At 45.4% G+C, this 13,136-nt stretch overlaps 1 protein-coding gene across 1 annotated transcript; it reads right to left on the reverse strand.

Annotated features, from left to right (window-relative positions):
• Positions 1-9,675: 9,675 nt before the first annotated feature.
• Positions 9,676-12,664, reverse strand: LOC136485652 (laccase-15-like). The gene is made up of 6 exons (XM_066482498.1): positions 12,569-12,664; positions 12,301-12,452; positions 11,855-12,102; positions 11,639-11,758; positions 10,236-11,240; positions 9,676-9,812 (listed from the first exon to the last, which is right to left on the reverse strand). The coding sequence occupies exons 1-6, from the start codon at positions 12,662-12,664 to the stop codon at positions 9,676-9,678; spliced, it is 1,758 nt and encodes a 585-aa protein (XP_066338595.1).
• Between the last annotated feature and the right edge of the window lie 472 nt (positions 12,665-13,136).

The following is a 13,136-nucleotide window of genomic DNA, read 5'->3' on the forward strand; positions in this document are numbered from 1 at the left end:
CTTATTTGTGGTTATATGTGAGATTTCACTTCCTTGGCTCACATATGGTGTGTATCTAGTTTTGTTCTTAAAACCGGGTGCGACAATTAGGGTGGTGTCCTCCGCTCCACCGGCTCTGGTGGCCCTCCGACGGCTCAGGGCTCCTCCCTACCTCATTCTCCTCTCTTCTTCTTCCTTCTCCCTTTTCTTCTCTAGCTTGGCATGTGGTTGGTGAAGCCACCAGTGGTAGTGGGGTCGATAGAAGAGCGCTAGGGCACCAACTCAGGGCCTTTATAGCCAGAGCTCGGCAATGGTGGCCGGTGAACGGTAGATGGAGGGGAAGAGGGTATGTGGAGGGCGATCAAGCTCTTCGGCTGAGGGTTTTGGGAGCATGTGGTGGTTGCGCAGGCATAGGCGCCTCCAATTTCAAATCCCTAGCAGTCTTGGCAAGGACGGGAGGTGTTAGGGGGCGTGGATCCTAGGTGATGTCATGCACGTCATGATGCTGGCTGGGGAGGCTAGGCGCGCTAGGGCTACAAACGTGGCACTTATCCATGCATTGAAGCCCAATGGCTAGGGGCGCATACGACCTGGGCATACGGGGGACCACGAGATTCCCTCGGTTGCTGGTGCTCTACTTTTCAAGCAGAGGAAGGGTGGGGGTTAGGGATGATAGGCGAGGACAGGCTGTCGGTGGTAGGGTAGAAGACGACAACGGCGTGTCACGACGATGGCAGGCGTGGCATGGGCCACTTGCTGGGCCGGCTCGGCCACGTGTGGGCGCAGGTGCGAGTGAGCATGGAGCTAGGCCATGGTCTGGGCTAGTAGCGGCGAGCTACGGGCGCGGGTGGCTAGGCCATGAGCTAGGCTGGCTCGGTCGGCTTGGGCTACTTTGGCCTTTCCTTTTTCTCCCCTTTTCTAATCCTTTTTCTTTTTCTATTTCATATTTCTATTTACACCTTGGGCACCTATGCATGTATACATGTGTTGCCAAGAATAGACACATCCCTATGGGGTCCACTAGGGTTCAACTAGGGTATTAGGGTCAAAGCCAAGGGTCCACAACAAACACACAACAAGTTTGGTGAAAAGGTTTAGTTGATTTTATTAAATCACATAAAATAAGAAGATGCAACTCACATGTTGTTTAAATATGCAAATGCTTAACCATGCTAACTTGGGATCTACTTGTGCAACTACAAGTTGGTTTCCAAGTATGTAGACTCACCATGCATGAGTTTTATTAGAAAAAATTTTAAGTTGGGATTTTTGGTTATTGGAAAACCTGGGTTGTTACAGTTGGCAACAAGTATTACCACCTGGTAGCAGACGAAGGTCGAGGCCAAGGCCAGAGACAAAGAAGGCGCTAGTGGAGATGATGTCATGGCCGAAGACGAAGGCGCTGCTAGAGATGCAAGCGAGGCCAGAGACATGAAGGTGCTACAGGAGAGGAGGACGAGGGCGCCGTGCATGCCAGAGCCGAGGTCGAGGGTGCGGCCGGCCAGCCACTAGAGGACAAGGACGATGAGTCATTCGCTCCTAATGTGGCCATTCCACGATTCCCTGTTCCAGCTATTGTATGAAATATTTTCCAACATCTTTTGTTTTTTTATGCTAACAAATAAGTGTAATTAGTTTAATATCATTGTTGCATACATATATGTCGTAGACTATATCCCCAATAGATTGACTGCGAACATCACTTAGCTGGTTCTTTATCTCGGACATCATCGAGAACACGACATCTAATGCATGTGGTTGGCTATGGACGTGTGAACTCAGTTTTTCCATCCCTTTGAGGGGTGCAAATCATCAGGACCATATCCATGAGACGAGAAGACAAAGCCCGGACGTGATAAGCGCACAATTCAGTGTCGTGCGCTTCTGTTTAGAGGCACTTCGATGTGTTTAGTATGATGTGCCTGATTTCTCGCACTTCAAGGCACTTGCTTTGAATGCTGGTGATATTCCCGTCCCGTAAGCAAGTGAATGGTTTGCGAGCTACAACCGTGCGGATGTGGTAAAATGGTCACTTATACCTGAGTCATGGTTATTTGTTGTTTATTATTGTAATAACATTCTTTAATTTTTTTCTTTTTCTCCGCATACAGATTGCGCTCCAGGACCTTACCTATGTTGCATGTGGCTTGTGGGTCATTCTAGACCAAGCTACGGAGCAACTCGGGTATGATTGTGACTTCTGCAATGGAAACCTCGGCCAGCTCACTATAGAAGGATGCTAGTACTGCATAAGGATTACTAACAGGGGCAGTGGTCGTTTAGTAGGTTACATCTATGGCCGACCATTCTTTTGGTATTGTAAGGCACGAGAGAGTACACTCATACGGGCATTGGCCTTCATCGATACAAGAGGATACATAATCCGTGACATCAATTACCATATATGGCTACAGAGGCATGTTAGTGTGCGTGGCCCGATCGATCTCGGTAGTGATTCCGATAGTAATTAATGTTTATCTACCTAGGTTTACAAGGTCGTAGTTTAATTGGGTTCTAATTTTAATTTGTACGGCTTGTGTGTTTAATTATTGTCATCCATGTAATTCGTGTAACATTTGTTGGGCAAATAGAAATATATATTCCAGTGTTGTATTGGTCTCAAAATTATTCTGAGGCTTGCACATTACACAGGTGAAGGAAATACCAATTTTGGGATTTTCCGGAGATGGTTTGCTACTTTTTGAGGTTTAATTGAATTTCCGCGCGATGACACCGATTAATTATAGGTTGAACTGAGTCTACCCATGAAAAGATCTAGAATGGTGCCAAACTTTTACACAGGCTCTAATGTGCCCTAGGAATAAGAAATTTGTGGAGGTCGATGAAAAAATCTATTGGGTCCAAGATATAATTCACCCTCTTTTGTCTCATTCAACACACAGAAAAATATATTAATAAAAAATGATCAGAAAAACCTTAGATCTTGTTTGGGGCCTTAATTTGGGTATACATGCTTACCAAAAAAAAATTTAAGCCATTTCGACATAGGCGGAGTATAGATGCCTCACTGAGGTACACGAGCCCTTTCATCGAACCATGACTATACACATAAGTTATCAAGGTTTCTGTGGTTCATACGCATTCTGGTGTCATATTGGTCTCAAAATTATTCTCAGGCTTGCACATGCCATGTGTGAAGGAAACACCTAGTTTGGAATTTTCTAGAGATGGTTTGCTACTTTCTGAGGTTTAATTGAATTTCCACGACGACACCGATTAATTATAGGTTGAACTGAGTCTACCCATGAAAAGATCGGGAATGGTGCCAAACTTTTACATAGGCTCTAATGTGCCCTAGGGATAAGAATTTTGTGGAGGTTGATGAAAAAATCTATTGGGTCCAAGATGTAATTCACCCTCTTTTGTCTCATTGACCACAAAGAAAAATATGTTAATAAATAAAATGATCAGAAAAACTTCGGATCTTGTTTGGGGCCTTAATTTGGGTATACATGCTTGCCAAAAAAATTCATGCAATTTTGACATAGACGGACTATACATGCTTCACAGAGGTACATGAGCCCTTACATCGAACCATGACTATACACATAGGTTATCAAAGTTTCTATGGTTCATATGCATTTTGGTGTCGTATTGGTCTCAAACTTTTTCTTAGGCTTGCACATTCCACGTGTGAAGGAAACACCTAGTTTGGGATTTTTCAGAGATGGATTGCAACTTTCTGAGGTTTAATTGAATTTCCGCGCGACGACACCGATTAATTACAGGTTGAACTGACTCTATCCATAAAAAGATTCGGAATGGTGTCAAACTTTTACACAGGCTCTAATATGCCCTAGGGATAAGAATTTTGTGGAGGTCGATGAAAAAATCTATTGGGTCCAAGATTAAATTCACCCTCTTTTGTCTTATTCAGCACACAGAAAAATATAATAAATAAATAAATTGATCAGAAAAACCTAAGATCCTATGTGGGGTCTTAATTTGGGTGTACGTGCTTACCAAAAATTTTTTAAGTCATTTTGACATAGGAATACACATGCTTCTATTTATTCAGTATATAAAAGAAATTTTTTAATATATATAAACTTCACTGTCGGTTTCAAAAAACCGGCAGTGATGAGACGAAACTGACAGTGATGCTAGTTATCATTGTTGGTTTTTTTTAAAAACCAACAGTGATTTATAAAAAATTAAAAAAATTTGTGCCAGTCCACGGGTTCGAGCTCAGGTCTCGGGGAGCAGAGTTCTAAGTCTTAACTGCTGCGCTAGTATAGGAGGTGTGGTAAGGCTAATTTATTTTTTCTTTTTGACCTTTTAGTGCGCTTAATAAATTATAAATTTAAACCAAAAAATTTGGGCTACCTGGGACTGAAGCACGGGTCTCAGGGGCTAAATTGCGGGGTCTTAACCGTTTAGCTAGGTGGAGGAATTTGAAAGAAAGGGAAAAGATATCCTACTTAACTCGTAACCGCTACACCGCCATCACTACCAGTTCAAAGAATGACCCAGTAGTGATGTTGCCTCAACACTGTCGGTTTAGAGTTACAACCGGCAGTGATGAACCATTGGGATAACAGCAAGGCGCGGGGTGAAAGTTATTTAATAATTTATAAAACTAAACCAAAAAAATTGAGCCACCTAGGACTCAAACATGGGGCTCGGGGTCTAAATTGCGGGGTCTTAACCGTTGAGCCAGTTGGAGGAATTCAAAAGAAAGGGAAAAGATATCCTACTTAACCCGGAACTGCTACACCCCAATCACTAGCGGTTCGAGGTATGGCCCGGTAGTGATGTTTTCTCATCACTGTCGATTTAGAAGTTACAACCAGCAGTGATGGACCATTGGTATAAAAGCAAGGCACGGGTTGACGTTCCTAGTGCTACGCTATGTGTTGTCGGAGCACCACCCAGCGCCAACGGGCACCACCATTCCCCGTGCACTTGTCCACTGCCCCCTGTGCTGACGTTCCTAGTGCTACGCTCCTCTTCTTTGACACTGACCCCGTGCGTCCCCTCGATGCGTCCCCGTTAGTCCCACGCCAGCGCCCACGATGCCATCCACTGCCCCACGCCGAAGCACCGCGCCATCCGTGCCCTTGTTCCTCATCCACGATGCCGCCTGTGCCCCTCCTCCTCCATGCCTACACTCCCACCGCCGAGGCCTTTAGGAGCGCATGGACAACTGCCTTCCCACCCCCCACGGTGAGTGCGTGGCTCACTGCCCGCTATGTGTTTGATGAAATGCCCCACGGTGAGTGTCGGTGCAATCTGTTTATTTGTACCGCTGACCTATGAGAAGAACTACATAGTATAAAATTATCAGGAAGCTTGATCAATACATTTATGCCTGCTTTGCTAGTATTAATTTTTTTTGAGAGCCAACTTATGAGAAGAACTGTAGTTACTTATCGAGGAAAAAACGTTAGGCCAATCCATTGCAGGAGTACTAGCAAAAGTACCTAATGTGGTTAAACTCTGTACATTCACTGTCATATACTTGTAATCATGTTGTATAATTTATCATTCATATATGAGGTTTCAATAAGATGGCACAATTACTCTGCACATAAACATCGTTCTTATTGTGGTATTGCAATGTCTTTTACTTAACTTGATGGCATGATCTAGCCTTTAGGAAGCAACTGTTTTAATTGGTCATGTTGAGTGGTATGTGCTTGGTATTTGGTAACTCCACTTTTAGTGTGATATTTGCTAGAACTATGGTAGCATGGTCCATTCCATGGTTCCTATATAATTTTGGTATTGTGCATCAGTATACAGCCTATAAAGGCTTGCAATTAGAATGAGCTTAACCAGATGTTGGTCCACTCCATGGTTCCTATATAATTTTGGTTCTGTGTTGAATGTTGGTATTTTAAACAACTGTTTTAACTTTTAGATGAGAAAGTCTTTGTTACAACAACAACATCAACAAAGTTGTTTTCCAAGAACTCCTATCTAAGGCTAAGTCTTTGGGTATATTCTATCCTTTCAAGTCTCCTTTTATTGCCTCTACCCAAGTGAACTTCGGTCTTCCTCTGCCTTTCTTCACGTTACTATCCTGGCCTAGGATTCCACTACGCACCGGTGCCTCTGCAGGTCTTTGTTGGACATGTACAAACCATCTCAATCGATGTTGGATAATCTTTTTCTTGCTAAAATCATGAAGAACAATTTAATTTGTTAGATGCTGCAAGTACCTCCTCTCACAATGTAGCTTGCTCCATGCCTCTTTATCTAGATAATATTTGTTCATTAGCTCTATATGAACTTAATATTCTGATACATCATGTTTGAATGACAACCTAATTTACATAAATGTATAGGCAACCATAGCATGGTATGTAGTGCATGTTGGTCACGTACCTAGGATTTATCAAACCTAGGAAGATTGCTATCCTCAAGTCAATCGCTACCCTGGTAATTTGCACAAAAAATATAACACAGAAGCTGAAGCTTTGAGGGCCTACTATAGTCATCTGGCCTACCTTGCAAACCATGGGCAACCAGCCTACTATGGTCCAATGAATGCAAACCATGGCCATCCGCTGGCACTAGAGATTGAAGAGAAGCCACCCACCGGAGATGTGAAGATTTGGAGAATTAATCCTTAGTCTTGGAAAGATGTCATGCATTTATTTATTTCTATGGTCATTGCTTTTCTTATTTGGAAGTTGATGTAGGCTTAGTTTCGTAGAACAGTAGGTGGACTTTGTTGTATGTGGTCAATCAAACAATGAATTTGTTCTAGGTGAACATATGCTATTATTTGACTTTGTTGTATGTGGACTTATTATTAGACTTTGCATTAAATATATTATATATATAATATGAACAATGCTATTAGTAGTTATTCGTAGCCAAAACTAACCACGATCGTGTCACAGCCACGACTCGTCGTCGTCTGTTACTCCATCGCCGAAGAACAGATCGGCAACAAGAAGTGGATGATATCGGTGGGATGGGAGAGCCGCATGATCCGACAAATAATGATGGTGTCAATCAGGACGGTGAGAACGAGTAGCCATGGACCCCGTCTAGCCTGCTCGAGCTAGGTCAAAATGACCAAGATGGCCAGGTAACTTTGGTATCATGTGACTATGTAGCCATACACGCTAATCAATTGAGAGGGTCGTAGCTTACTTGGTGTATCCAGCAGGAACCTCCACCGGCCGAGGAGCCAGAGGGTTCGGGTAGCAGGAAGGCCAGATCCAAGCGAGGTGTGCCAAAGATTTCTGTTGGTAGGAATGCACACTAGCACATCATTGAGTTCGATGAATTCAGGGATCCACTCTCATCGCCTATAGCTTTGACCAAATACAAGACTATCCTCGGGTTACTTGTAAGGGACTTCATCCCGATTAGGTACAAGAAGTGGAATGGGAAAGATAATGACCCATGTAGGGTTCTCGGAAGTGAGAAGGATTACCTGTGGGACATCAAGATCCTAGAGTATTTCACTCTCCTAATGGAGTATGACAAGGAGGTAGTCAATAAAAAAGTAAAAGACATCATGGGGACATGCTTCAAGAATTTCAAGGAGACATTGTACAAGAATTTTGTCCTCCAAAATAAAGAGCCAGATTTTGATGGTGGATAGTTTAGCAAGCAAAAGGACTTCTGACAGGATTTCAAGGAATACAGATTATCCAAGGAGTACTTAGAACTGAGCAGGAAGAATAAGGAGAACTCGTAGAAAGCGATGAATTCTCATCATCTCGGCTCTCGTGGCTACGCCAAAAAATGCCAGAACTTGAAGCAGAACTTGAAAAGATGAATCGCCTTGCTGAGGAAGTCATTCAGGTTGAGACCGCCCATTGGGAGCCAAGATTGGTATTATACTGTATGGGGAGGAATGTACGCCACGCCAAGGATGAGAGCTTTAGCTACACAAATGCACCTATGAGCAAACTCATCCAGACGATCTCCCAGGTAACTGAGGAGGTAAGGCAAGGGACTCGCATTTCTAATAGGGAGAAAGACGTGCTCACCCAAGCACTCGGAACCAAGGAGCACCCTGGTCGCACTAGAGGAACCGGTGTTGTTCCTTGAAAACTAGCATTCCCCGACGAATCTCACACTTACCGGAGCCGCTCGAGGGGTAGAGCGGACCAGGAGGCAGAGTGTTTGAGGCGACTAAAAGAGATGGAAGACAGAATAGACGCACGGATTGAGGAGACTGTTGAAGCATGAGCCCAGCAAATTTTGCTGTCCAAGGGGTCAGGAGTACCACAAAACCCTACTCCTACAGCCTTTAGCCCACAGCTCAATGAAGAAGATGCGAATGTGCCTCATCCGGTGGACGGCATCACTGAGCCCGTCAATGTCAAGTTGTACATCCATCAGGAATGGACAAAGGACAAGGTGGCGCTCGACCAGACCTAGCCTGCGGGAGACGGGGCCATTAATGGCCGTCCAATTCCACAGGGGTACGCCTGCGTCACCATTGACAGAATACTTGATAAGAAGTATCACAAGATACACATTGAGTATCCCGTAGACGAAGATAGGCTGAAACATGGTCATAACAAGGGCTCTCAAGTGGCCTGGGCAAGCGCTTCATTAAGCTTGACCACCAATTATCCTCTGATGATGAGGACGACTGCGAGTCTTCGCCCACCCGCGATGATCACTCACCATCTCCCAATAGAGATCACTCCACTCCTCATCCCTTACCATCACGCCCTAGAAGACAGAGATCTTCTTCTACTCCTCCTCGTCCGACTCCATCTTCATCAGCCCCGAGAAAAGAGAAGACTCCTCCTCCATCTTCATTAGCCCCGGGAAAACCGAATTCTCGTTGTCATTTTCGGATTTTTAATTTAAGAACCAGCGGTGAAGGGTTATTATTGGCGGTTTCAGAGCAATCGGTAGTTGTGGGCTGGTAGTGAAGGTCTGTTCTGCAGTAGTGAGCCCGTGCTCTTGAAACCACAGGTTGATGAACTACCTAGTCAAAACAAACAGAACCCTAACTCATGCTGTCTTGGGTCCTTGGAGCATGCCCATTCATGCACCACCGTTTCCTTGTTGAGAAACCATTTCTTCGTCTCTCATCATTAACTCTCATGTCACGTTAGATTTTTACATACTCCACGTGACAAAATATTTAGTGCTATGAAAACTAGCTGAGCTGTGGGAGGGGTAAGAACTGCCCTCATTGGATGGAGATAGTACTGCTAGCTGCATTGGTGTGCCTAGTTGTACAGGGATCAGCGTATAAACTAGGTTGAGGTCAGTAGGAGTATTATATGTTTAAGTAACGAAGCTAGCTAGTTTTTTGACCACGTTGGCAGCAGCGGCGTGGCTCATAGCAAGTGAGTTATTTGTGTATTCTCGTGGTCGTACGTGTTTGGAAGACACCATCTTTACCGTCACAGCCTAGGCATTGAGCTGGGGTGATAAAGTAGAGCTATTTCAGATAACATTGTAGCAAATATGTACGTATTTCTTTTCTTATGCATGAACACATTACAGACACAGATGCTTACCCATACAAGCACCATAATGAAAATTTGAGCAAGCTACATGAAAATGACACGGATGCATTTATTCGTCTCTAAGAATACATACATTATTAATTCATAAATTAATTGGTTTATTCGAGAACTACTAACAGTGGAAGATTATCTTCTAGATAGACTCCATGTCTCTTGAGACTTCGCTGTTCTAAGTTTGGATGAGGTAGAATTAACTTGGAACAGGAGATTATTGTCATGGACTTCCTTCCACGAAACCCGGTGGTGGTGGAGGGAGGGATGTATTGGGTGTTGGTCCATCCTCTACAATGAACACTGCAGCCATGCCCATCGCCAAATGGAACTCGAAGTGGCAATGTATGAACCATGCCCCTGTATGCACCAAACAAAACAAATCATGAATTAGATCTCCTTCGAGTTCAACTTCTGTGTCCAACTAAAAAAAATATGACAAGATTCAATCTTTGCAAAAAAACTGTAAACCTCATTTTTCGAGAAGTCAAATGTTCTCGTCATAAATATTAGTGATTTTTTATATAATTCGTTAAATTTAAGACTATTTGACTCCTTAGAAAGCGAGATATATATTGTTTTTGGGATGTTAGAGGGAGTATATTTCAAGAAAACCATAAATTACGTTATAACATTTTAGTGGTTTATTTATAACATCAAAATAGTGAATATATAGTTGGTCAAAGTATCTTTGTAGACTATATGTTGATGTCATGCTAAATGCCACAAATTTTGTACCAGTGATTGAACGGACGCACACGCAAATCAAACACACGTACTAACCTGGATTGTCGGCGACAAATCTGATGGCCGCCCAGCCAAGATTGGGGACGAGGACGGTGTTCTTCCTCGCCGGGTTCACCAGGTTGAACTTGGCCTCATCTCTGGCCGCGTCATAGTTGCCGATCCCCTGCGCGAGGACGAACATGTCGTGTCCATGGAGGTGCATCGGGTTGGAGTCGCCCTGCAGCATGGCCGTGCTCTGGAACACGATGTCCACCACGTCGCCGTGCCTGAACTGCCGCACCGCCGTCGCCCTGGACGTCGGCTCCAGCCGCATCTCCACGGGCCCGGACAGGATCAGGGCCGGGTCGGTGTAGTTGAACGCGCTCGGCGGATGGTCGGGGAGCCCCGCCGTGCCCACCACGCCGTTGCCGCCCCGGCGGTAGTAGTGCGCCTCGAGGATCGGCGTCGCCATCGCGTCGTGGAAGGAGACGTTGTTCATGTTTGCAATCACCTGGTTGCTCTTCGTCTCGTCCCCTCTCTTGCACGACTTGCGGCCGTGCCGGCAGATGGAGCCCAGCCCGAGCGTGACGTAGAGCCGCTCGTCGGCGCGCGCCGGCACCCGCGCGCGCTGCCGGTGCCGGAGGCCCGTCAGGTTGCCGTGGAAGTAGAAGGACTTGATGGTGTCGTGCTGGTGCGGCATCTCCGGCGCCACGACGTCGGCGCGGCTCGAGTTGGTGACCCCGCCGGTATACTGCAACGTCCCTCGGGTGGCGAACTCCGGTGTCTGCGTGTCCGGCGGAGGCGCCTGGATCGGCTGGGCGGCGATGTAGTACCTGCCGGGTGCCGCGTCAGCGACGACCAGGGCGTCCATCGTCTCGCCCGGCGCGATCACGATGACGTCCGTGGTGTAGGGCGTGACGTAATTGGAGTCAGCGGCGACCACCGTGAACTTGTGCCCGGCGATCTTGATGAAGTACTCGGAGAAGAGCGCTGCGTTGATTATTCGCAGCAGGTACGTCTTGCCGGGCTCCACGTCCAGCACGTACCCATCTTCGAAGACGCCTGCAAATTCAGCACCTTGTGAGTAAATTTGTTCATATATGTACCATGTGAAAGGAATTCTTTTGGATCTGCATGGACATATATCTACGCATATGTAGGTATAGTAGTATAATCGTGCAGTTACAAAATAAATGATGTGCTTAGACTTTAGACAACAACATCATATACAAGGATAAAACTTTGACTAATAATATGTTATATAAAATATTGGTTAACAAACATTTTAATAAATTAACTGTGTTTTATACAAATTTGTTCATATCATTTTCAAATATCTAGTCTCAACATAAATGAAATAAATTTTGAACCAAACATTTACAACCTGAACTTGTCTACACTGTTTTTAACGTATAAGAGTCTGGGAAATGGCCTAAGAATAAGAGGGGTTGACTAGCTACCGGAGCAGTTGAAGAGATCTCCAAGCTTGCCGTTGATTGTGGACCCACTGGAGAATTCGTCATATAGACCTCTCGAAAAATTCCTGTCCACCGCTGCAAGGTCCTTCTCCCACCATTCCCCTGCCATGCACATATATCACAGCAGCTCAGCTCAGAAACTCTGCTGAATTGCTGGTAAGTGATATTTATTTATTCATTCATCGGTGAAAAACAAACCTATGAGAATGGGGATCTCTTTGTGAGGCTTGGGAAATGGGTAGGAGGCGGCGCCGTTCCGGGGTCGTATGATGAGAGTGCCATAGATGGTTCCCCGGAGGAAGGCGTCGTGGGCGTGCCACCACAGGGTGCCTTCCTGCCCGGCGACGTCGAACTGGTAGGTGAAGTTGCCGTTGGGCCGGATGGGGCGTTGTGTGACCATCGGCACCCCATCGTTCCAACAGTTTCGCATCTGATACACTCCATGCCTGGATGAACGAAAACGGGCTCAAATATAGCTATCACTTTGAATATCTACGTCAAGTTGGAGTTATATGTCTATGAAATTATTTAAAGGAACTGTCTAGTTATATAGTACATATAACGTAGGAATAATAAGATTGTTAAAGGAACGAAAATCACAAAAATATATGCCGAGCTTTTAGAGGGTTTAACAATTGAGATACCAATGGATTGTGAGGTTGTAGGGCGACTTGTTGACAACGTGCACGATCACTGTGTCTCCCTCGGTGACCTCTATAGTCGGCCCCGGCAACTGCCCGTTCACCACAGTGACCGGAATCTCGTTGCACATGTGCGTCGTATTCACCTGGCTCACCTGCTCATCAATCAATGCAATTCCACCAGCGCATGCATGCATGCCCACAATGTTCAGTAACACACTTCAGCAGCAGCAAATTAAATAATACTGCGAGCTAATGGTCGTGCTCATACCACGAACGTGTGCTCGACGGTAGCCGCCGCCACCGGCGGTACGGCTGTGGCCGAGAGAATGATGGAGACGGCAACAACGGTGACAGCAGCTGCCATCGGGGACAGCAACGACGATGACGATGACCGAAATGGTTTCATTGTGTTGTTTTGCTGTGCTTTGTATAGTTTGTTTCAAATGCTCTGCACGTCTACTTCTATATGTGGTGTGTGTTGATATGTGGCAGGATGTATGTTTGAGCTGAATATATAGCAGAGCAGACATGGTAGCGTCCTCAGGAAGCAGCATGATCTATACGACTAAATAAAATAAATAGCAGCAACCTGATCCGGTCAAGATGAAACTACACTACGGGAAACACGTGTTTTGCCGAGTGCTAAAATCTTTGCCGAGTGCCAAATTTCGGGCACTCGGCAAAGACCTGTTTTGCCGAGCGCCGCACTCGGCAAAATATGACACTCGGCAAAGGCTGTCTTTGCCGAGTGCCTGGCACTCGGCAAAGATTGGTAGGGCTTAACGGCATCCAGCGGCGTCCTCTTTGCCGAGTGCCCCCCGTTTGGCACTCGGCAA

The sequence above is a fragment of the Miscanthus floridulus genome, chromosome 10 (genome assembly GCF_019320115.1).
Source record: "Miscanthus floridulus cultivar M001 chromosome 10, ASM1932011v1, whole genome shotgun sequence".
Classification (NCBI taxonomy): Eukaryota; Viridiplantae; Streptophyta; class Magnoliopsida; order Poales; family Poaceae; genus Miscanthus; species Miscanthus floridulus.